The sequence below is a fragment of the Chlorocebus sabaeus genome, chromosome 9 (genome assembly GCF_047675955.1).
Source record: "Chlorocebus sabaeus isolate Y175 chromosome 9, mChlSab1.0.hap1, whole genome shotgun sequence".
Classification (NCBI taxonomy): Eukaryota; Metazoa; Chordata; class Mammalia; order Primates; family Cercopithecidae; genus Chlorocebus; species Chlorocebus sabaeus.
Window position 1 is genome coordinate 70530843 of NC_132912.1, and position 24671 is coordinate 70555513.

Here is a 24671-nt window from a genome sequence, read left to right on the forward strand (position 1 = left end):
GGAAGAGGGAAAGAGACTTGCAGGGGAGAGGACATCATGAGTGGGAGACAGAGGGGCAGACCTTCTGAGAAAAACACAGGTGGGTGGAGTGTAAAAGGAAAGCAAGGGCAGGGAGTGAGGTGGGAGGATTGGGGAGGGGCTCAAATGCAGAGGTCCCTGATGGGGTCCTCATTCCTGCTGTGGGTCTGGGTGGGGCAAAGGCAGGAGTGTGTCTAGACCCAGACCCCACCGCATCAGAAAGCTCTGTGAATTACAGGAGCCCAAGCAGATGGCAAGGGGAGGACAGAAGAGCAACAGCGGCTGGGAGGTGGGTGGGTGGGGCCCTTGGTGCTTTGGAGCAGCAGGAGGGTATGGCGGTGGTGCTGGGAAGATGAGAGGGTCACAGGAGGAGGGGAAGCCCTGGGGTCGCTGCCCTTGCAAGGTCTTCACCCCCTTTGTCAAGACAAGATTTACCTTCTGGCCTGGAATCCCTGGAGCTCCAGGTGGGCCAATTTGCCCAGGAAGACCAGGAGGCCCCTAGGAAAGAAAGGAAAGACACATGGAAGAACTGTCCCACTGAGGAGGGTAGCCTGTCTCCCGAGGGCTGTATGTGGAGGCTGGCTTGTAGAGATAAGTTGTTTTCAAACCTTTCTCCAGTGATAGAAGCACATTTTTTTGCAAAGAAAATAACATGGGGAACCCAAAATGCAAAACATATAAGCACCAAGTGTGACTGGGTTGAAGCGGAGGTGGGGTTTGGAGAGCCACGTCCAATACCCTCTCCTCCTTCTCTCTAAGGCACCTCTGGCGACCCTTTGGGTTCCAAGAAGCTAAGTCTGACCTTCCCCAATAATGACTTAAAAACGTCTCCAGGAAACAACCCAAATGCCCATCAACAGGGGAATGCATAGTACGTCCATACAATGAAATACTACTCAGCAGGGAAAAAGAACCAAGTGCTGATGGCGAGAGTGCATCTCAAACACATTCTGCTGAGCAAAAGCAGCCAGACACACATGCTGTGTGATTCCATTTACATGAAACTCTAGAAGAGGCAAAAGACACATCTAATCTACAGTGACAGAAGTGACAGCAGAGCAGTGGCGGCCTGGGGCTGGGAGTGACTCCCAAGGTACATGAAGAAATTTTCTAGAGTGATTGGGTGGTGGATACCTGGGTATATGTACTTATCAAAACTCATCAAACTCTACACCTAAAATGAGTACCTTTTATATGTGTTAAGTTACACTTCAAGGTTGATTTTAAAAGAAAAAAAATGTTTCTGGAAAAGTCTTATTTCCAATAGCTATTTCACATTATTATTATTATTATTATTATTAAGATGGAGTCTCACTCTGTCACCCAGGCTGGAGTGCAGGGGTGCCATCTCGACTCACTGCAACCTCCACCTCCCGGGTTCATGGGATTCTTGTGCCTCAGCCTCCTGAGTAGCTGGGATTATAGGCACCTGCCACCATGCCTGGCTAATTTTTGTATTTTTAGTAAAGACAGGGTTTCACCATCTTGGTCAGGCTGGTCTTGAACTCCTGACCTCAAGTGATCTGCCCACCTCAGCATCCCAAAGTGCTGGGATTACAGGCATAAGCCACTGTGCCCTGCCAAATAATATATGTTAATGTCTCCAAATGAAACTCATTGATTCCAGAACCATGTCATTGATAGCAATTTCTGGGATTGGGACGTCACAGAAGTGGTGTTTGATTTTGAGTTTGTGCCATCCCTAAGTGTGTTCTGTGGCTCATAGCCATGAAAAAATATTAGGTGAATTGAAATTTCAGTAGTCAGAGAACCACATGATTTCTCCTCCTGTCCTCTACCTTAGAAGTTAAACTTGGTGGTAGTCATTTTAACTACAAATATTTACCAACAGCCTGTCACCAGTAGGCACCTGTACAAAACCCAGGCTTGAAATTCCCTGGTTTTCCAAGTGCAGATAATGAAACTGATTTCTAGGAAAGGGGGGTTGCTACTAGTTTTTCAGGGTAATGGATTTAATTAGCTAAAAGTTGGGGAAAAAGAGAAACATTAGAAACATCCTCCTCAGTACTGCTATTTCCTTGACAATAGAAATAGAATCCAGCATTTGTACTGTCACCAGAGAGCACAGCTGTATTGGTGAAGAGCCTCTACATGGAGGACAGCCATGACCCAGGGCATGGGCAACTCTCGAGGCCCACCTACCAGTCCTGACCCATCACCTCCAGCTCAGATCATCGTCTGCCCCAGCCCTGTTGGGTCAACCCTAATCTGCAGCCCAGGGCCTTCTTTCTGGAGGGGAGAAATCAAGTCCTTGCTTCCAGGCTGCCGTCCCCAGCCCCCAGCCCAGTGCCCAAGGAAAGCCAGGAGGAGCAAGACTTACCATCAAGGCCAGTGTCCGGATCTCCTAAAAAACCAACACCAGGCAATCAGTTGAAGAGCAAACCAAGAGCCAACTGGAAGGTTCTCACTGCACAGTCATGGAAACAGGGGATCTGGGCCCCTCAAAGGAGCATGGGTGGAGGGGGACCCTCGCAGGTGAGCTCCATGGTCCCCAGACTCACACCACCTCCACCCCCACCTCTCGATGAGAGGTGCAATCACTGGACAGAGAATATGCAGCATCTCCTAAGCATGATTATACTCTAAGGCTGTCCTACAATGGACTCAGGCACACCCTGAATGGACTGCAACCTCTACTTCACTTTACTGAAAGGGAAGGAAGCACCATCTCTTATTCTTTCTAGTCACCATCTGAGGACCCACCCTTGTTCTTTCCTCTTCTCCCAGGACCCAGATTTCAAAGTTGCCACGCACCTCCCTTTAAATAGGCACAGGATAGCAAAATATGGAACCACTCAAAAAACAGATCAGAGAGATGACTTTTGGCTTTAAAAGAGGATTTTACACCTTGTAAATGGAGTCACACATGGACACAGACTCCTTTGAAGAAGTGGTTCTTGAGCAGGGGTAATTTCTTCCCCCAAGGGATAATTGGTCATGTCTGGAGACATAGTTTGGTTATCACAGCTGAGGCTGGGGTGCTACTGGCATCTAGCAGGTAGAGACTGGGGACGCTGTTGCACATCCTACAACACACAGGACCGCCTCTCCCCCCACCACAAAGATTCTCCAGCCCCAAATGTCAACAGTGCCAAGGCCGAGAAACCCTGCTTTAAAGGGTGGGGAGTGGGAGCTCATGAACTTGAAACAGGATTAAACTGACATGAAGGGAGATGCGTTCCAGGAAGATTTTCTGCTGTGTGAAAGGGGGTTATGCATACGTTAAAGAAATGGGGCCCCAGTACCCTGGATGGGCCATACCTTGTGGGGTGCCAGGATAATTCCACTGTGGCACTCAGGGGCCCAGAGGCAGGATAACTGGCCAGCTGGGCCCAGACAGACAACCCGGCCACCTGGATGCCAGTAATGGGGCCATTTGCCAGGAGGCTACACAGCGGGAGGTCGAAGGAGAGAAAGTGAGGAAGCAGCTCTCCTGGAAGCGCTGCCTGAGGGCCTGAGGGCAGGGCCCCTACTCAGCTGTGTGGAAGGGCCCCCTGATCAGGGCATGGTGCAGAGCCCTGAGGTCCGTGAGGATCCTGGCCTCTGGGCTGGACCCTGCTCACCTGGAGAGCCTCATTGATGTTTCCATTGTAATCCACCATCTCTCCTTTCCCTGGTTCTCCCTTGGAGCCCTAGAAGGCAAATGAGATCTCAACCCAGGGCCTGGACCAGGAGGGCCTGGACCAGGAGGGCCTGGAGAGCGACAGTGGCCTGCTCTCTATCCGCCCACACTGGTTGCATCTGGCTGCACACACGTGGACCCAGAACAGCCAGCGGGGCCCTGGGGATTCCGAACACTCTCACAGGATGCTCGGGGATTGCAGAACAAATGGAGGACTCCATGTGAGAAGTCTGGGCTAGGCCGAACTGGGAAGGTTGGGTCCACCTGTCCTGCCAGTCAGACCTCCCACCTGAGGGCCGGAATGCTCTTCCCCTCCTTCCCTGTCAAGACCCCAAGGTCAAGCCTGTGAAAGGAAGATAAAAACTTGGGACCCCAGTTCACTTGGCCAAAAGAAAAAAAAAGTTAAGCTGAAAGCTGAGTCATGCAAGAAGCTGCCTTTCCTTTTATTCCTAAGCAGAGAGCTACAGATAAAAGGTTCAATATCCCCACAGGTAGCTGCTCCATGTTCACCTTAGCTTATGTAAAGTGCCGATTTACTGAGCGTGAGACTAATACATAATCAACTATTCTGCTACTTGCTCCTTTTTCCTTGCAATGTGTGAATTACCATACCCTTCCTCTTTCCCCTCCAGCCTGCTTTTCCCCTTTAAATATCAAAGCCCTCAAAATCATCTTTGGCAAAAGGCACAGACCTGTCTCTTGGGCATATGCCCTTAACTTTGGCAAAATAAACTTCTAAATATTAATTGAGACCTGTCTCAGATGCTTTTTGATTTACCAGCTGCTTCACACTGTGACTCCAGGCGAGAGAGGCACGTACCTTGGGGCCAGCTGGTCCCTGTTCTCCAGCTGCTCCAGGCTCCCCCTGTTGCATGACAAAATTGGAGCGAAGTGGGGATGAAGTTGGTACAGAGAGCCTGATGTCCCTAGATGGGCCATGTAATAAGGGCCAGGAGGCTCCTCTTAGTTCTTAGTTCATAGAAGTGCAGGTTCCGCCCCTTCAGGAAACATCCAGGGAGCACCCACCCACACGTCTCTGTCCCTCTGAGTCCCTCTGGGACTCGGTTCTGAGTTCTGGGTCTGAGTTCCTCCCACTTCAGACTCAGTGGCATTCTTTCTGTTCTGTGTTCATTGTTAGTGACTCCCCTTTGTCTCTCTCGCACCTGTTCCCCAGTCCCCTGAGTCAGTTGCCTCCATGGGAACAGGGACATTTGCTTCTCTTTAATTCTATTCTGCTCAGGTATCCAGGGCTCAGCAACTTTTTGCCAATTATCTGGGTGTCAGTTGCCATCGAGAGCCCAAACGGTTCTTTTGCTGCCCACTCTACTCGTGAAAGACCCAGAATGCCGAGTGAAACGTGGAGGGCCAGGAGGGTCTCAGGAGGACATGGGTGTATGAGCACCCACCTTCCAGAGTGGGCAGGTAGAAGGATTTGTTCCTGTTGCAAACAGGACAGAGCCATGGGGAATAGATGAAAAAGCGGTGTAACTTGTGAAAAACCAAGCGCAGTTTCAATTTTTCTGGGATAATGAAAGACAATTGAAAAAACCAAGATAAAAAGTAAAAATAAAGGAAACAAGAACCCTTTGGTGTGACTCCTGATGACCCTGCTCATGGGACGTGGAGCCACTGCTGCCTCTGGGTAACCCGCTGTCTTTCTCCTCCACTGCCACAGCACTTTAGCCACTGTGAACTCATGAGGGATGCAGCAGCCTTTCATAGGGAGTAGCTGGAGAGAAGCAAGAGCCCCTCATTTACCAGTGGCTTGGGAAGCTCTGTGTCACTCCCTGGTCAAGCGTCCCATCCCTAGACTGGCTTTTGCATGACTGCTGTCTCAGTGGATGGCTCTCTAAAGCCCAAGCTAAACAGGAAATAGGGAAGCCAGGGGTCATGGCCAGTCAGCCTTGGGCCCTGAGGGATACCCTGAGGGCCAGCTGGGACGATTCTTGACCTCCCAAGCTGACCCTCATCTTGCAGCTCTGGGATGTGAGGGTCTCTGTACCTTGTCTCCTTGCCGCCCTGGGGGGCCGACCTGGCCATCGACACCCGCTTCTCCCTGGGGAAGAGGAGAGAGTTGGGATGAGGGCATGCTGGGCACCTGGACAGCTGCTTCTGGGGGAAAAGATGGTCTTGCCGCTCATGCCCTGGGTGTTGCCTTTGGGCCTCTCTTTCCCCGATGGCTTCAGCACCTCACACTGTTCCACCTCCCTGACTCCTACCCACCCTTGGGCCCAGCCCGGGTCTTACTTCCTCTGGAAGCCCATCCCTGCTTTCCTCCCCTGCATTCTGTACCCTTTACTGGTATCCACTCTGCCCTGCCAGGCCCTCCTAGGCCCACGCAGAGCCCAGCCCGTGGCAGGTGGATGTGGGTGGAATGAATGAGCGTATTGCCCCAGGTCATGTAGAGTAATTCACGCTTTCCTTCTGAGCTAAGAAAGAGACCCCCTTCATTTCTCAGTGCTGCTAAAGTAAACCAAGCAACACAGGAGGCATCTGTTTTGGGAAACCCAAATCTTACCATTGCACTTTTCAAGCAGCAAAAGGAAAGTGAGGGCAGTTTCCATTTGCAGCTGCCTCCACTGCTGCCACCTACCAGATGTGCTGGTACCAGGTGGGGCCCAGCTGATAGTTGACCTGCAACCTACTCAGAGCCAAGGTGGGGGGCCTCTTGGCTGTCCTAAGGCCCTGAAGCCATTGGTCCCTCGCTCAGTTACAGCATAGCCATTGAGGTCCTGCAGCCATTGCGCCCTGACTCAGTTATATCAGAGTCATCTGAGTCACTGGGACTATCCATCTGCACCAGGGAAGACATCTCCTCTGAAAAGTCCAACTGTTATCTGCTTGGAAGCAGGAGCTGGGTCCAAATGACCTTTTTGGAATCCATGGGGAAAACCACACATCTGGAGCAGGGGAAGGCTCGAGAAGGCGGGATGTCCGGGATGTAGAGTTCCTGAGAACAGGCTGAAGACAAAGTCCCCAGGTAAACGCCTCCCCGACACTGATTCCAGGGAACACTCACCTTTGGCCCTGGGGGTCCAGGGAGCCCTGGAGGGCCAGGTTCCCCTCTGCCTCCTCCAATGGAGTTGCCAGCATCGCCTTTCTCTCCCTGAGGGTGGAAGGTGGAGTTAGCGTCCCTGGTGTGGAGGAAGGTCTAGGCTGAGCACTGGAGGGACACTATGGACTGTGGGCCCCAGGATGTCTGGGGACCGACCAGGGGCCTTCAGAACCCCAGACTGGTCTGATCCAGCCATGGGATTTGAAGAGAGATTGGAAGTGTGTATTGAAGGGCAACAGGTTTAGAGCTGACACAAGGGACCCTTCGAAACTGGGTCTGGAGCAGTGTTTCTCAAAGTGTATTCCACGGAACACTGCTCAGTGGGTTGAGAATATTCAAAATGGGGAATAACATTGTTATTGGTGGCCAAACTATGTTAAGCAATGCAGCATTAAATAAGGCTTTGCAGACCCCGTCACTGCAGGGTGCTCCAGCCTCTAACAGGCTGAGGAGCACTGTGACTCTCCAGGAGCCCATCTGATTACGCACACCTCCCCTAACTTATTTTGGCCTCATCTTTTTTTTTTTAATTTTTAAATTAAATATCTTACAGAGCTCATGAACTGTGGGATGCATTTGCAGAGCTGGTACAAATAAATCTGACCAGGTCATCGCTACCGAATTCTTTACATTTAGACATTTTATTTTTGCCAATCAGAGCCTGCCTATGGCCCCTCTCCCCCAACAAACAGAATCTGTCTGTGTTCCAGTTGCCTTTCCTGCAGTCTGGGAGACAGACACATCCAATGCTGGGGCCCGTGTGGATGTGCAGGGCTGGGTATGGGATGTGGGTGACGAAGGACCTGAACCCTCATTCAGAGTAACACCTACCTTCTGCCCCAGGAGGCCAGGAAGCCCAGGGGAGCCTTCAGCCCCCTTCTCACCCTGCAGGGAGATGCAGACAGTGGGGGGTTAGGAACTGTCTCTGCAGCAGGTTTGGGAAGCCACCAGCCCCACACTTAGGGACTTGCCTTCCCTTGCTCCTGCCTCCCTGCTTCTGCCCCGCGCTGGCTTTCCAAAGGGCTCCACTTCCTCCTGGCCCCCATCCCGGCTGGCTACTTCCATGGGCCACTTCGCATTGGTGACACCTGCATGACTGCTTTCCTTATTCCCATGTGACCTGGGCCCTTGTCATTCATGCTGGGGAGAAGTCACACGGGCCACAGATCATAACAAAGGCCAGAAGTGTCTAGTCTATCCTGGGGGTCTCCTGGGAGAGGTGAGCAGTTGAGAACGCCAGTGGTTGGGCAAGCAATTCCTTTTCACCACTCTGCTCTTCTTCAGATTCTTAATGCTTAGCAACTAAGGGCCCCTAGTCTTTTCTGGCACCCCCCTTTCTGTCTCTAGCTATAACCAGCTCATCTTACGTGGACATAGGGTCATCGCAAATGTAATGAGTTAGGATGAGGTCCCACTGGAGTAGGGTGAGCCCCTATCCAATGTGCTGATGTCCTTATAAAAGGGAGAAATTTGGGCACAGACATGCACATAGGGAAATGCCACGTGGAGATGGAGGCAGAGATTGGGGTGATGCGTATATAAGCCAAGGAATGCCAAAGATTGCCAGCAAGCACCAGAAGCCGGGAGACAGGCCTGGAGCAGATTTTCCCCCTTGGCCCTCAGATGGAACCCGCCCTGCTAACACCTTGCTTTTGGACTTCCAGCTTCCAGAACTGTGGGACAATGAATTTCTTCTGCTCAAGCCACCCAGCCTGTAGTACTTTGTTACCACAGCCCCAGCAAAATAATACACTTACCTACTCAACTTCTTCCAGTACAGAAGAACTCATTTTTCCCCCCTGCCATGAATCATAGAGCCCCTTAGAGATACTGAACCCCATTCTCATTTCACAGATTTGGCGGGGGAAGCCCCAGGAGGTTACGTGACTGGTGGCCAACCCCTTACTGAGTCAGCGGCAGAGGCGGGTTGAGCCCCTGTCTCCCAGTTGCTCTGCCTTCCGGGACACAAAGGCTTCACAGAGCAGCTGTCTTGGTCAGCTCAGGCGGCTATAACAAAGTCTGGGTGGCTTTGACAGCAGAAATGTATCTTCTTACAGTTCTGGAAGCTGGAAGTCTGAGATCAGGGTGCTGGTATGGCCAGGTTCTGGTGAGAGCCCTCTTCCTGCCTTGAAGATGATGGCCTTCTTGCCTTGTTCTCACAAGGCAGAGAGGGAGAAAGGTCTCTCAAAGCTCTCTCTCTCTCTTCCCTTTCTTCTAGGGTCACCAATCCTATTGGATTAGGGCCTCAACCTTATGGTCTTATTTAACCTTACTGACCTCCCCAAGGCCAAGGCCCTATCTAAATACAGCCACACTGGAGGTGAGGGCTTCAACATATGCGTCTGGGAGGGACATATTCAGTGCATAGCAGTGTCCAGTATCAGGTGAGCTTCCAAGAGCACCCCACCAGCAGGGCTGGGGTATCAGGTCAGCACAAGAAGCTTTGCTACCCATGGCCCTGGGGAGAGGCAGTTCTCATGTGTAATAATGTGAGCTGAGGGCTCTGAGCTTATAATTTGGTCAGATGTCTCAATGAACATTCATTCCAGCTGGAGTCACAAAAAGTGCCACACCAAGTCTTTGGGTGTCTTCTCCTTGGCACCTGCCCCGGGGTAGCTGCTGAACGGTAAAGTGTCCTGAGGCTGGCCGAGAGGGGTTGTGGAGGGCCAGGCAGAGGCCCTGGCAGTGGGAGGGAGTCCCCGCTGCCCTGTCTTGCCTGGGCTGCTCCTGCAGATGTGCTTAGTCTGGGCATCCTTCAGAAGCAGGCCAGGTGGAAAAGGAAAGGATGTGGGTCCTGACCTATGGAGATCCTCGGGGAGCAGAGGTGGAGGGAGGCAGGTTCCTCCTTCTGCTGGGCTTTCTGCTGGATAATCAAGGCTGCCCAGGAGAGTGGGTGTGCTCTTGAGGTGGGTTTCTGAAGCTTGGCCAGGCCATCCTGCCACTCCCCTCATCTTGGGACACATGCACCAAGAGCACGCTGCAGGCGACACACCAGCCACGGAGGAAGGCCAAGGAGTAGGGGACTGGTGAGGCCAGGACGAGGGGGCACACACTCAAATACACGATATCCTACCCTCTGCCCCCTCTTTCCCAGCAAACCTGGGGACCCCGGCTTGCCTTCTGCGCCTGGATCTCCCTTTGGGGTAAGAAGAGAAAGTCACTGATAAGAAGATGGGGCAGGGAGTGAGGGGTAGGATGGGCAGTGATCATTGACCAGCATTTCCAGAATACTTGTCCCTTAAGCTCTTCCTCTTTAAAAAAGGGTGTTCTGGTCAAAAAAGTTTTGAAAATGCCACATAAGATATTTCCTTTTGAGAGCTCCTCAATGCACATTATCCAATTAAAGGTTCTGAGAAGGTCTGCAGCAAAGAAACCCGTGTAACATTTCTAACCTAGTATTTCTCAGCCTTTTTTTCTTGTCATATCTCTTATTGTCATACAAGAGGGAAAGAGAACCCTGTAGGTGCAGGGGACAATAGTCACTGCCTGCCGCCGCTGGCATGCCTGCAGGCCAGGACCCAGGGAGGGGGAGGCATTTGCAGTGTGCTCCTGACCAGTGGGCCCTTCTCTGCTCAGCCAGGTCCCCAGCCCCAGGCCAGCCTCAGGGGGACCAAGAGCAAAACAGCAGCAGCCCCTCCCACCTCTGCCCATGACCAGTGCTCTGTGCAGCCCAGAACATTCTCTCTGTATCAGTACCTTGGTTCCTGGGATCCCTGGCTCACCCTGTGTGGAAAAAGAGAAGCAAATGTGAGACACAGAAAAAGCAGAAACAAATGAGCAAGGCATCTGTTGGTGGAGGTGGGGTGGGGGGCAGTCGGGGTGGGATTAGTGAAACATCTGGCCAGCCCCGGCTCTTCTGTTCAGGCATCAGGTCCCAGGCCAAAGGAGGCCTATCAGGCTACTGACCCTTAGAAGGTTCTATTCTTCCCCAGGTGAGGGGTGTGGCAGGTGGGAGCATAAGTGAGGCAGCCCAGGAGGAAGGAGAGGAAGGAATGGGCATTTGGTTTGGACATGGTGCCCCCTGTAAGTGCACCTGCTGTGAAGATTGAATTTGAGCACTTGTTTTTCCAGGCTATCCTCACATCTGCCTGCCAACCAAATGGGCAGTTAGGGTAGGGGTTCTGGAGATGAACTCCTGCTCTCTCTGAAGCTTTGGAAGCATATAGCTACTGAATTACAGAGCATAAAGGAAAGATCTGGGCTGCCTTCCTGCTGCCTTTGTGCCTTGGCAGGCTAGTGAGTTGAGGCAGGAAACCTTTGCTATTTACTTGCAAGGCTTAGTTACACATCTGTGGCTCAAGGTTATGCACCTGGCACAAATGTCACTTTGAGAAAAATGTTTCCAAATCCTGTATGCCCCCTCGTTGGTCTGCCAGCCACCCCACTGAGCCTAAGATTCCCAGCTCTGCCTGCTCACATCTCTCCCACCCTGTCCCTGATGTGTTGGTTGCAAAAGTCTACTGACCTTCATTCCAGCCACGGCAATTCCAGGAGTGCCCTGGCAAAGAGAGAAAAAAAGGTCCGAAGACATTCTGCAGTGAGGGGGCAGCAGCGGGGGCGGGGAGGGGGGCGCGGTGCAGTGGACAGCCTCCCCATGGTGCGATGGGAAGGAGGACCGCTCACTCCTCCCAACCCCGCAACCACCAACCCCGCCTGGGAGGTGGGGGCGCTGAGCTGACGCCATGAGAATGGGCCCTGAGGAAGGGGCTTTGTGCAGCTTAGTCTGTAGGGCTCCCTGGGCTTCCCAACCACCTGCGTGGCTCCTGGCCTCTCCTGGGAGGCACAGTGGGGACTGTGGGGCACTAGATGGGGCTGGGAGGGGGTCCCTGGGGTGGAAGGGGAAGTTTCGTTGGAATATGAAAGGAGGAGGAGATGGGACAGGAGAGGGCAGGAGGATGGAAAGCCACGGGAGAGGGGGGCAGCGTAGATGACAAAGTAAAGGGGCTGATTTCACCAGGACAGTTGTCCCCAGTGTCTGATTGACATGACCCTCACAGTCAGCTCTGCGCATCTCTGCCCTCACAGACTGGGGAGTGGCTGGAGTGAACCCTGTTTTCGTATCAGCCCAAGGCCACCTACTTTGAGAGATATATGACGCCCAAAGTGCACCTTAGCAAATCTCAAGCGGAGGTGATTTTTGGGGGTCCCTACCCTCCACTTGGGTCTTAGGACTGCAGTGGAGCTAGGGGTACCTGAAATGGCTTTTTATGACCCAGAGATGCCCAGGAGGAGGCTGCCCACATCAGGGGGCACTGATGAGAGACCACAGTGCTGCAGCTGGGAGAGCCAGGGCAGGCGGAAGGAGGCCCAAAGAACTGGGACTCCAGAGTGTCCCTGGAGCTGGAGAGAGAGGGAAGGGCGCTGGGGGAGGGGTCGTGGGGCTGCCTGGGATGTGGGGAAGGGGGAGGTACCTTGGCTCCATGCTTGCCGGGCATCCCTGGCATGCCCCGTTCTCCCTGGAGGAAGAAATGAGAAAGCATGAGGAGAGGACCAGACTCGGGGCCTGTCAGCCTGCAAAGACATTGGTGAGAATGGCTTGTCTGGAGGCTGGGAGCTCTGAGGACCCTGCTGGTGGCAGCTGTGTGGCCCCTGCCCTCAGCTATGTGAACTTGCAGGAGGGCCCAAGTTACAGGTCACAGAGCAGGAAAGGCCGCCAGAGAGAGAGGCTCACTTAGTGGAATGCAAGTTCAGCAAGGGAAGTGACTGGCCCAAGATCTACCTACCACTCCGTGGTTGAGCTGTACCTGGAACTTGGGCTGTGGGATGGGACCAGGGGCAGGAGCCACCCATTGGCCGCTTACCTACTGCACACCTTCCCTCCTGTCCCTGCCTGGGACTTCTTGCCTCGTTTTCACTCCAGCAACTTTGCTAGGATGGTACCTTCTGGCTGAGCCAGACGGGAGCTCTCTTCTCTTTTCATCTGGGGTTCCTTTCCCTTCCAAGTCCTCTGGGTCTAACTCTTCCCAAGGACATGTGTCCCTGCCCATTTATCTGCACCCCATTTCTGACCCTACCTGTCTGGAGGCACAGGTAGGGTCACCTGTCCATTATTGCTTCTCTGGGAGAGCATAGGGCTGCTCTACCATCTTGGCACTACCCTACCTTTATGTTCAACATCTTTACTTCCCCAGGAAAATGCCAAATCTGTGAGAGTAGGGTGAGATCAGGATGAAGGACACACAAGGAGGTGGAGTTGGAGATGACAGCCAGGGACAAATGGGAGGCCAAGAGCAGGTAAGTCAGGACTATCATTGGCTACATCAGGGGATGGGGGGAGGGCAGTGACTGGTTCCAGGAGTTGAATCCTATGTAGTGCCTGAGCATGAAGCCCCAGCTGGGGCCCGGGATGGTGTCCAGCAACAGGTGACCGCGGCCAGCCTGCTGCCACTTCCTCCATCTGAAGGCCAGCACTGTGGACGGGCAACACAGAGTGTGACAATCCTGCTCCCGGCCCAGCTGCCCCATTGGGTGTGACTGCTGTGGCTGCCAGGCCAGGCTGCAGTTCCCGTAGACTTAAAGGCAGAGGGGATCTGGTGTTCCCTGGCTTCCTTCTCAGCTGTCCACACTCTCCCTTTCCTGCCATCTTACAGGAGGTCCTGGTCCCTCCTTCTCCTTACCAAGGCTACAGTACTTCCACCCTCTTCCTCGGTGATGGGTCTTCCATGCAAGTGTCCAGTTAAGCTCCCTAACACACAGGCTGGATAGCGAGACCCCTGCCTTAAAACATCCCTGGCCCGCGGTTGACAGTAGGAAAAGGACCAGGTTCCTGAGCATGACGTTTTGATCCCCGCTTCCTTCCTAGCCTCATCACCTGATATCACGGGGTGCATCAACTAGTTTCTGGGTCCCTGAATACACCACCCGTTTCCACAGTTGTATCTTTCTGCCATTTCTTCAACTGAAAACCCCTGCATCGTTTGGATTCTTGGTCGATAGAGCAGCCAGTGCTTGAGCACCCTGGGTTGCGCTGCCCTCGCACACTGACTCCTGCACCCCTAGGGGCCACAGACCCGAGGGCCTCTGAGTAGAGAGAGGCTCTGCCCTGTTTTCAGCCTGAAGAGGCTGTTTGATGGGAGTGGGGCCCTTTTATCTCTTCTATGAAGCTTTTCGCTATCCCCTATTACGCAGCGCGGCATCCTCAATGCGGCAGGGACCACTTAGCGTTTGTAATCGGCACACACAAATTTATGTCTGCCTGAGATGGCTTCACTTTTATCCTCTTTGGTCCAAGTCTCTAAATTCTACAAAAGGCCTAGAATCTTTAGTTCCCAATGCCAGAGCCCTCACTCAGCATGACTCCACCTGAACCACACGTGGGATGGCAGAGCTAAACTCAGGAAGTTACCACAGCTGAAAATCCAGAGCCCAAGGCCTGCCCTAGACATTAACTTCCTTCTTGTGGGACTGAGAGAGAAGGGCACAGCCACTTACTGCAGCTGCCATGTGTCTGCCCTGGACTGGAAAGCTTTACAACCTTCCTCTATTCCATCTCCAACAATCCCTTCCAATGTGGGAGTGGACATTATTCTCGTTTCACAGGTAAGCTAATCGCGGCTCAGAGGCCCGGTAAGATTGCCAAGGTCGTGCAGCCTAGGGCTTTGGATAGTTTGTTGTCCGTATGCCAAGGTGCTCACTTCTCTTGGCCAACCCAAATATCAGATGGACTGATGTTCTGTCTGCTTCCATCAAACAGCCTTAAAGCAGAGCAGAGCCCGTCTTTGCTTGGGGAAGGGGGGTCCTTAGGTCTGTGGCCCATCGGAGTTCAGGGGTCGGTGTGTGGGGGCAGCTCAGCGTAGGATGCCCAGAAAAGCTCACTGCCTGTGTGCACAGCCGCTCTGTGGCCGGCAGAGGGCGCGACAGCACCTCATCTGAAGTCTGGCTACTCCGGCCACAGCGGTCTCCAAGCCCTCTCAGTAGTACCAGCTGAGGGCTCCTGTCATTCTTTTCTCTGGAGGGCCCCCTGCTAACATTCTGAATGACCAAACCAGTTTGGCTCAGTACAGAGGCCTCCACAGTCCTCTGGTGTGGGTGCAGGTGGGAGGTCAGCTTGGGAGTCCTTGTCTATTCCGAGGCCCCCATCATCCCTCTCTTCCACTTTCTCTATCTTTTCTCTTGCTTTTCCCCCAATGCCCCTGCCCTCTTCTTCCCACCTCCAATTCGGGGAGCTGGGCTGGGAGTGCAGGTGACCACGGATAAGCCACTTTATCCCACTGGTCCAGGGTTCTTGGTTGCAAAGTGAGGTTAGATCAGATACCTCCTATCCACTGGTGCTCCTGTCTCTTCCCACCCACCCCAGCCCTGTCTCTACTCCCCTGCACGCCCTTTGGAAGGAGAGAGGCCAAAGCTGGAGAGGTGCCATTTGGCTTGGTTGGTAGCTCCAGAAAAAGGATCTGTGGGGTGGGAAGGGACTCTTAGCTTTGGTTAAAAATGCAGCTCTAGGAGCAGTCTCAGTGGGTCTCTGCTCTCCCCTCCTCCTACCCACAGGGGTGCTCCTGCAGGGAGGAGGTGGTGTCTGCTTCAAGCTTGTCTCTGGGCTTCTGTCTCCAATCCCAGAAGAAACTGTGCAGAGCAAAACCCCGGAGCGTGAGAGTCTCCAGGCTAATTGGGGTTGTCCTTAGCCCCTGTTGATGTGAGTGTGTAAAGACACAATCAGGCACTCAGGGGAAATCAGAGCCCCAGGAGCCTCCTCAGGAGGCAGCCCTCCTTGTTAGGGTGGCTGACCTTCGCCCCTTCCCTCCTCTCTGGGTCAATTCTCTTAATTCCGCAAATGACCCAGGCTTCCTTGATCCCCATCTCAGGGCCTCCGTCCCTCCCACCCCCTTGCTTGGCAGGAAGCAGGGGCGCCCCCACTGGCCTCCCCCAGCTGACCTCGCTCTGCTGCTCACTCCACTCTCATTAGGCTCACTCCCCAGGGCTTGTCTCTAGGGACCTGCCCCTGCCTGACCTCTGAATTGGGGAACGGGGCTTCTCCTAAAGCCAAAAACATTGGTTCCTGGATGATGGTGAGGTGAGAGTCATTATCAAGGACTCCAGCGTCGCTGTGGCCGGGGCCCATGTGCAGGAGGCAGGAGGCAGGGGGAGGGAGTGGGGGTGGTTATTGCCCGAGGAGGACAATGGCTCACCTCTGTTCAGAGGGCTGTTCCTTGGGGTATGTCTTTGTGCGAGCCTGTCTAGGGGCTCCTTCTTTTCTAATTCCCCTCCTAGGTTTTCCTGTTTAAAAAATGTCTTAGTAACTGTGCTCAGTTTCCATCCACTTACTCATCACTGTCTTGGTTTTTGGAGGGCCTGGCTCACTCAGTCCAGCAAAGCCCACAGGCCTCGATTCACCTCCTTTACCTCTGCCTCCTCTTGTCTCCCCAGAAGGGACTCAGAGGTTCCTCTGGGGGCTCTCAGCTGCCTTACTTGGGCTGGAGAAGTGGGTGCTCTGAGCCTTACAAAAGGTCTCGGCCATGTGCATAGTGTGATGGCAGAAGCTGTGACTCCTGGGCCAACATCCAGCCACCCCACTGCAAAGCTGGCTTTTTAACCTCAGTGCCAAGAACCAATGCAGGAAGGGGTAGATTGTAGTCACTGTGCCTGAGAAGGCTCTAGGGGAGCACAAGTGGGTAGAGAGGCATTTGCTTTGAATGACCTTGAAGGCCTGTCCCATCCCTGATTTTGAGGCTGCCACTCAGACTCCCCAGCTGGGCCCTGCCCCTGAGCACCACACAGCATTGATAGGTCCTCTGTTCTGGTCCCAGATTCCAGGTGGGAGGATGCGTCCTTTACAGGGATGATGGAACGGAAGTGAGCTCCTTGGAGCATAAACCAGCCATGCTCTGCTCCTGTGGGAGTGGCCTCTTAATTGGCGATTTACTGTTTGTTGAACAAGTTGGGCAGGGACTTGGCAAGAAAGCATGGTCTAGAGGAAGGAAGGGGGCTTTAAGGTCAGCTCCCAGCAAAAGTCAGGCCAGGGAAGCACGGGGAAGTAAATGAACTTCTCTAAGATTAGGCCTGGGTTCTGCTGCAGCCAGGTCTGGGTTGGAAGGCCCAGAGCAAATGCATCTGGTGGCACAGGCTCTTTGTTCTCTGTAACGGAAGACGAAGGCCTGCCTGAGAGTGTGGGGAGTTTGCAGGGAGCGGGTGGAGGGATGGTGGTCGGTGGACAGCTCAAGCCTGAAGCCTGGACCAGGGTCTTTTCCCTAGGCCAGAAAAGCCAGGTGTGGAGGGCTAATGGTTTTCTCCCTGTAAAGAGTTCCCAGGTCTTCCTTCCAGGAAAAAGGCAGCTCAGTTCCCGCTTCCCTGCTCCAGCCAGCTTCCACGCCAGAGAGGACCAGAACTGCGGAAATTCCAGGTCCTCTGGTAATTAGGGCCGGCAGGAAGTGATCCGGGGAATTACCGGGGTTGGGTGCCCCATTGAAGGCCAGGGCTTTAGAAGGGCGGCTGGCTTGTAATCTCAATTTGAGATCGGTTGATTTTGTAGTTAGTTCCAAAAAGAAAAGTCAGCTCTAATTAATCTTGGACTTTGGAGTGCATGAAAAACAGAGCCCAGAGTGCTCAGGGTGGGGGCTGGGGTCGCTTTAGTCTCCACAAGGTCTCAGATCAGAGGCCCAGATCTTAGTTTTCTTATCTTTTATGCGAATAGTCTGGATGTCCCCACTAGGATTTCATAGCTTTTAAAGAAAATGCTGTCCCCGCACTAGCAGGCTCCCACATCTATGGCTTCCATCTGCACAGAGCACTCAGTGGGAGTGGGAACAGCATGGGCTACTTAGGTCCTATAAGAGCAGGAGGGGTGCAGGAAGGTTTCAGGAATAGCTGTCGTGGAAGGTTGGGGCAAGCTGCCTCCTTCAGGCTTTACTGGGAGTCCTGAAACCATTCCAACTCCCTGGGGGACTCATTTGGGTGGAGTCAGTGCCAATGGGCAAAACACTCCACTTCCTTAATTCTTTGGCAAGAGCAACACACCAAGTACACCCCGTTCTCTGCCTCGGACTCTGCAGACACTGCTCCCAGAGAGCCTGGAGGCTCAGAGAAAGACCTGAATCCAGCCTTCTCTTACAAGAACGAAAACAGCTCAACTGCTACATCCTTTCCTTCCATTCATGGAGGGGTCTGGGGGAAGGTCTACTGGAAATCATCATGGCGTCCCTAAGGGCTGCTAAGAGGCAGATAGTAAAGTCATTCAGAGCAAGGCTTTGGGATCACACAGACCCGGCTTCTCTATTTCCTAGCTGTGGACCTTGGGGAAAACGGTCTCTGTGAACCTCAGTATGCTGGTCCATAAGTAGGGAATTGAGTGAAACCTACCTCATAGGGTCATTACAAGGATTCAATAAGTTCATGCATGCAAAGTGCCTAGTACATACCCTGGCTTGTTGAAGAGGCCAGTAAGGTAGTTACAATTGCACGAGTTATCATTCTGCAGAAATGTGTCCACCACACAGGCCCTTGCTCTGGCTGGCAGATCAGAGTCCTTATGCCCTTTGGCTGAAGGATTGAGAAGGGGCAAGGAGAAGGGCCAGCACGGCCACAGAATGAAGGCTGAGATGGCCGGGTGGATGGGCTTCTGTCCCCATGCCCTTCCCCAGCCCTCTAGCCATCTCATCATAGGGCCCATCCCATCTCCTCCCCAGGGCATCCCTGTTTCTGGAGAGCCCCACTGGCCTCCAGGAGGGGTAGCTGCAGTTGCAAGCAGCTCTAGCCTGAAGCCCTCATGTTCCTCCTCTGGTCTGAAACCCACAGCCTGAAAGAGGGGGATGTGTGTTTCAGCCATGGTCCTTCATGCAAACCCTGAGGCTTAACATCCAGACCACCACAGACATCAAACGCGCCCCCAAAGTGAGACAAACAGACCAGCTCTGATGTACTTAGAGATAAGCTCTCACCAGGTTTTGTGATCTACATACAATCTGACAATACTCGTCAATCCTCTTGACAGAGAGCCAAGGTTGTAATGTTTTAAACACGCTTTGCATCCTGCAACGTATTTAAAGTAGATCAGTGTCATAAATTTGGATCAAATAGATACCACATGGGTGCACAACAATACTCGCAGTGTCTAGGCGGGAGGGCTGGAGCCGACTGGGGCATGGGGGCAGCACAGGGGCCACTGACCACACTGGGCTTTTATCTCAAGGAACTGGTGGAGAAGCCTGCCTTGTGGGTCTGGCTGGCCTTTGAGAGGATACCAGGCCCAGTCCAGCTGCTGGGGGTGGTGGTGGACATTAGCAAACTTCATAGGCTGAGAGGCTATGGTGTCAGAAAGGTGTCTGTCCCTCCAAGTGGGTCAGATCTCTGGGGTGAAGCAAGGAAGCTCATGTTGGGGGCCCATCAGCTACCCCACAGGTCCCGCTCACATCCTGACCTCAAGAGGCAGTCACATGTCCCCTGTGTCAGCTTGGCATCCCCAGCTGCTGGCACTGTTTCTCCCCAGGGTAGTGGGGGAGGGCAAACTCATCTTCCTAGTCCCTGAGACCAAGCCACCCTTCATGTTAGTGCCTCCTCCCTGGGCCTTACTCCAAGCAGAGAGCACAGCATGGAGGAAAGAATTAAAGCGAGGACTGATGGGCAAAAGAAGGGAGGTGGGGGAACAGTCTTCCACATCCCAGAGAAACCATTAGTAGGCGGAGGTTGGGAGGGTTGGTCTGTGCAGTTAGCTTAGCCTGGAGTGAGTCCCCTGAGCAGACATTCAACTTCTGCACCAGGGTGCAAAGACAGACTAGCCACAGGGCTTGGACTGATGAGGCCTGGTTTCTAATTCCAGAATGGCGGTTTACCAGCTGTGCAACCTTGGGCAAAGTATTAACCTCTCTCATTTATACAATCAGGATAATGATTGTATCCTGTAACCACTGAGCCATGGTAAGAACTGAGTAAGTTTGAAAAAATGAACTTTCTAAAGTAGAGATGTGAAATATTGCTGCACTGCCCAAACATGAAAAGTCGCTTCATCTCAAGATTCAGAGGGGAACAAACTTCTGCCTGACCATGGTGATCACTGGTGTCAAGACATTTGCCATCCTGGTGAGGCTGGGGCAATGGGAGAGGCACTTGTAGCCTCCCAAGGAATGACCTCAAGTCCTTGGTGACGGGCCATCTGCTGCTGGTCATAGTTCCCAGTGCCAGCCCTCTGGCCTTTGGTGGACTTGGAGGCAGTGGAGAGTTGGTGGCAAGATAAGGGTCCCAGCAGATAAAGGCCAGCACAGAGGAAAGGGTGCCCAGACCAGACATGGGCTGTTGGCTTTGTAAGGCTAGTGGCTCCAGTGGCACCTACTGAAAAGACTCAGTGATAGGTTGGGAGCGGTGGAGGCAATGGGAACCTTCCAGTGACCCAGAGAGGCGGTGATGAGGCATGATGGCCTCACAGCCCCTCAGATTCCATGAGAAGAGGCCACTGGAGAAGAGCAGAGAGGGTGGTTTGGCTGAGAAAGAAGGGTTGGGAGGCAAGAGTCCAGCACGAAGGGGAAGGGTCTTCTCTTCAGTGCCTCGTGAGACCTAGGAGTGGGGATGCTTCTGACAAGCCCTGGATGTGGATGGAGAAAAGACGTGGACGAAGGTTCAAGGAGACAGAGCCTCCTCTCAAGGTCAGGGCTCAAGGCTCAGAGCTGCTCCTCTCTTAAGGGCATAGAGTCAACTCTGTCCCCATGAAGCTATGGCTTCCCTGAGCTGGAAGGGATTTTAATCCAGTCTCCCAGCTGATACAGAGACTTCTCTAAACACATTCTGGACCAGTCATTATCTAGCCTCTAATTGAACACCTCTGGTGACCAGAACTCCCTCCCACCTTCCCAAGGTATCTGGCAATTAGGAAGCTCCCTCTTCTGGAGCTGGAATTGCTCTTCTCGTAGAGTTTATTCATTGGCACTTGCTCTACTTCTAGTCATGCAAAAGAAGTATGATCCTTCTTCCGCACTAGAGCAGGGAGGCTCTGAGCAAATCTCCCGCGTCCTGGGGACAGGAAGTGCTCCCCCATCAGCAGGGCTACACTGGTCTTCTCTGCAAATTCAATGTAGCCTGGGTTAAATGTTTCTTCCTACAATCTGAGTCTAGGATCGCCACTCTCCCGGGACAGGCCCTCTAGCATCAGGACACCCTAACCCCAAGGAGAGGATTCTCCGTACTCAGGACAGCAGACCCCATGCCCCTTTCTGGATGAATCAGTCTTGCAGTTTGCAGCAGAATGCAGACACCTGTCATGGTATAATGCCAGCCAAGGGCATCGCCGTGATGCCTGGAGACCCTCTGCTGCCCTGCAACTCCTTCACAGCTTGAAAGAGCTGGCCCGGCTGCTAATGAAAAACTGACCCCGCGTTGCACCAGGAGGCAGTAAATTTTATGAGTCTGTGTGAGTGGATAGAGGCAACTGCGGGGGCTGATTTCCACTTCCTGATACAATACAAATGTCTTAGTTTATGCAGAACTAATTAAAGATCTCTCAGGTCTTGCCATTTCATTCACCAGGCACCCATAAAGCCATGTGGTTATGGCAACCTCCTGACTGCAGCGTGCGAGGAATGTCCTTTGCAGGGAGTGATTCTTCCCCTTCCAACATTTCTGCCCCTCTCCTGCTGCTGCCTTTCCTTCCTGCCTCTTTTCTCCTCTTGGAAGGCTCTAGCAGCTTCCCAGCCAGGGTCTGGAGGGCAGGGTTGTGCTCTTTACAGCAGGTGGTACCATGGGAAGGACCCAGACCTGGAACTGAACTCCTGCTCTGCCACTTATGAGCCAGGAGACTTTGGACATGCTCCAGTGCTGTAGTTTGAATGTGTCCCCCATAGGTCTTGTGTTGGAAACTTAATCCCCAGTGCAACAGTGTTGAGAGGTGGGACCTTTAGGAGGTGATTAGATTACGACAGCTCTGTCCTCGTGAATAAATTAATGTTGCTGTCGTGGGAGTGGGAGTTATCACGGGTTAGTTATTGTGGGAGTGAATTAGTTATTGTAAGAGTGGGTTATTGTGGGAGTGGATTAGTTATCGTGGGAGTGGGTTTGTCATTGCAGGAGTGGGCTAGTTATCATGGGAGTGGTTTAGTTATTGTGAGAGTGGGTTAGTTATTGTGGGACTGGGTTGGTTATCATGGAAGTGGGTTAGTTATTGTGGGAGTGGGTTAGTTATCATGGAAGTGGGTTAGTTATTGTGGGAGTGGGTTAGTTATCGTGGAAGTGGGTTAGTTATTGTGGGAGTGGGTATGTGATTGCGAAGAGTGGGCTTGTTATAAAAGTAAGCCCAGCCTTCTCTTGCTCATGTTCTCTCGCCCTCTCCTGCCCTTCCACTGTCCACCACGGGATGACACAACAAGAAGGTCCTCACCAGATATGGGCCCCTTGACCGTGGGCTTCCCAGCCTCCACAATGGTAAGAAATAAGTTTCTGGTCTTTATAAATTACCCAGTCTGTGGTGTTCTGTTATAGCAACATGAAATGGACCAAGACACACAGTTTTCTCATTTTTAAAATAGGAGAATAGTCATACCAGCCTCACAGAGTGCTTTTAGGGCTAAAAATAAAGCAGTTTGTGTTGAAAGACAGTGCCTGGACCATAGTATGTGTTCAGTAAGTAGTGACTACCATAAAATTATTATTGCTATTATAGTTATGGTAATGACTGCTTCTGGATCTTTGCTCAAATTGTTTACCTATCTAAAATATTGTTTCCATTCATATTTTCTGGTTGAAGGCCCACAGTGGTAGATTAAAAATGGCCACAACCGGGCGTGGTGGCTCATGCCTGTAATCCCAGTATTTTGGGAGGCTGAGGTGGGCAGATCACAAGGTCAAGAGATTGAGACCATCCTGGCCAACATGGTGAAACCCCGTCTCTACCAAAAATACAAAATTTAACTGGGCGTGGTGGTACACACCTGTAGTCCCAGCTACTCAGGAGGCTGAGGCAGGAGAATCACTTGAACCTGGCAGGCGGGTTTTGCAGTGAGCTGAGATCGCGCCACTGCACTCCAACCTGGTGACAGAGTGAGACTCTGTCTCAAAAAACAAAAAACAAAAAAACAAGGCCACAAATGTTTTCTACTCCTCCAATGAATAAGTAGAGCCTAAGACTCTTCCCACACCAATAAGACATTAGAAAATGTGATACAAGCAGATATGTGACAAGTCTTTATGCACTGGGACCTGCCCATTTTGAATGCTGCCCTGGATCTGCTGTGCTGTAAAGAAGTCTGTCTAGCTTCCTGGAGGATAAGAGGCCGTGTGGAGAACAGGGGCCCCCAGCCCACAGCCAGCATTGACCACCAGACATGTGAATGGGGCCATCTCGTCCCCTCCCATCCTTCTATCTGTCATTTGGTGTGACTGCATGAGTGAGGCCAGGTGAGAATAGCAGAATTCCCAGACTGTCAATCCACAGAATTGTGACAGAGAGTCAGTAAACTTGGAATGGTTTGTTACGCAGCAATAGATAACTGATACCTCCACCCATTCATCAAGGTTGAGTTCTCAGGCTGTCTTCTCCCAGAATATTTCCCAAACTTCTCTCAGTCTGAAATTTGTCTCTCCACCTCCTTTAATCACGCCGTGCCTTATGACAGTAGCACTTAATAAAGTCTGCCTTCACTGGGGTTATTTGTGCAGGAGTGCTTCTGACTCTCTGGCCCGTGAGAGCTGGACCCCTCCATGTCCTACATCCTTGCTCAGCACAGAAAGAACTCTGCCTAGCTGGATCCCAGTAATCTGGCTCCCACTTATCAGGCCCTCGGGGGGCCAGTGAGAACCTGGCCTGCCTCTGTACAGGCACAGCCATCTAGGTTGGAAGGGAGAGACCCTCTTGGGTCTGAGGTCCAGTAGGCCACTGCTTTGTCGAAAGTCCTGCCCCACTTGGATCCTTCTCCTCCATCTTACCTTCCGGCCGTGGTAGCCCTGGATCCCTGGGTCTCCCTGGGGAAACAAAGAGAAGGCCATTAAAGAGGTTTTCCCACTGCCAAACTTTGACTTGTGCTGTTCCCCACGCAATACCATCCCTCTTCCTCTCAATGACTCCAAGCCCCACTGCCCCTTCAACACTCATCTCCAGGTTTCCTAGGAGCAACAGCTCTTAGCTTCCTCTGAGGCCAACACAGATTGTTCCACTCTTGAGAACCAGCTCCACTTTGCAGAGGCTGAGGAATGGTGGGAAGAGTCACTTGGGTAGGGACCCAGGAGACCTGATTCCACTGAACATGGACAAGCCACTTTCCCCCAGGGCTCTCAGCTTCTGCATGTATAAAATAGTTGGGCACAATCAGTGCTTGGCATCTTCTTGTCCCCAGAGCCCCAGGGTCCCCAGCTTCAAAGGGAGAGCCTGTTTGACATTGTGGGCTTCTGGGTGAGGGTTCCCTGGAGACTGGATGACCCTAGAGGTCTCTTCCCATTCTGACACCTTATAAAACACTATTTTATTTGGATATTGTGACGGTGTTCTGGGCATGAGCTTAGAGTTTCCAGCTAGACACTATGCTCCTCAGAGGGTGGACTGTGCCTTCAGTGCAGGCCTGTAGCACTTGCTTCTTTGGCCTGGGCACACAAGAAGTGAAATTCTTGTTGGAATCAAATTAGTTCCTAAGAAGCGGGTGGTGCTTTGGAAGCGGGTCAAGCTTGATCCATCTCTCAGCTGAGATCCCTCTCTGCTCCTGCCTCAGTCAGGGAATTCTCCCACCTGTTCAACATATCACCCAGAAGGACACTCACCTTTGGTCCAGGAGGCCCAGGTAAGCCCTGTGAAAGCAAAAAAAAAAAAAAAAGGTGAGTAGAGCTGGTTTCCACTGGTAAATGGCTGGGGCTAGCCATGCTTACAGTGGATCCTAGGGCCAGAGTAGCCCCCAGTAGCTATGGCAAGAGAATAGGCATGCTAGCCAACAGCGGTAGTGGACCCCAGAAGGGGATCTGAAACCTGCTGAGGGCACGTGGGGATAACAGGCTTATGTCCCTCTTTGCAGCCATGTGGGCGCCATGGGCAACTCTGCTGTCCTCGCCCATGGAAAGTAG

General features: G+C 52.5%; 1 protein-coding gene across 1 annotated transcript in view; it reads right to left on the minus strand.

Annotated features, from left to right (window-relative positions):
• The window catches only part of LOC103216065 (uncharacterized), a 91933-nt gene that overhangs the window by 30298 nt on the left and 36964 nt on the right, over positions 1–24671 (minus strand). Inside the window, exons 14-25 of the mRNA XM_038009116.2 lie at positions 24375–24401; positions 23550–23585; positions 12128–12172; positions 11182–11214; positions 10413–10439; positions 7548–7601; positions 6681–6767; positions 5664–5717; positions 4482–4526; positions 3603–3671; positions 2360–2383; positions 454–516 (exon numbers count right to left, since the gene is read on the minus strand). Coding sequence (XP_037865044.2) covers positions 454–516; positions 2360–2383; positions 3603–3671; positions 4482–4526; positions 5664–5717; positions 6681–6767; positions 7548–7601; positions 10413–10439; positions 11182–11214; positions 12128–12172; positions 23550–23585; positions 24375–24401 — 564 coding nt within the window. The remainder of the gene's footprint in view (positions 1–453; positions 517–2359; positions 2384–3602; positions 3672–4481; positions 4527–5663; positions 5718–6680; positions 6768–7547; positions 7602–10412; positions 10440–11181; positions 11215–12127; positions 12173–23549; positions 23586–24374; positions 24402–24671) is intronic.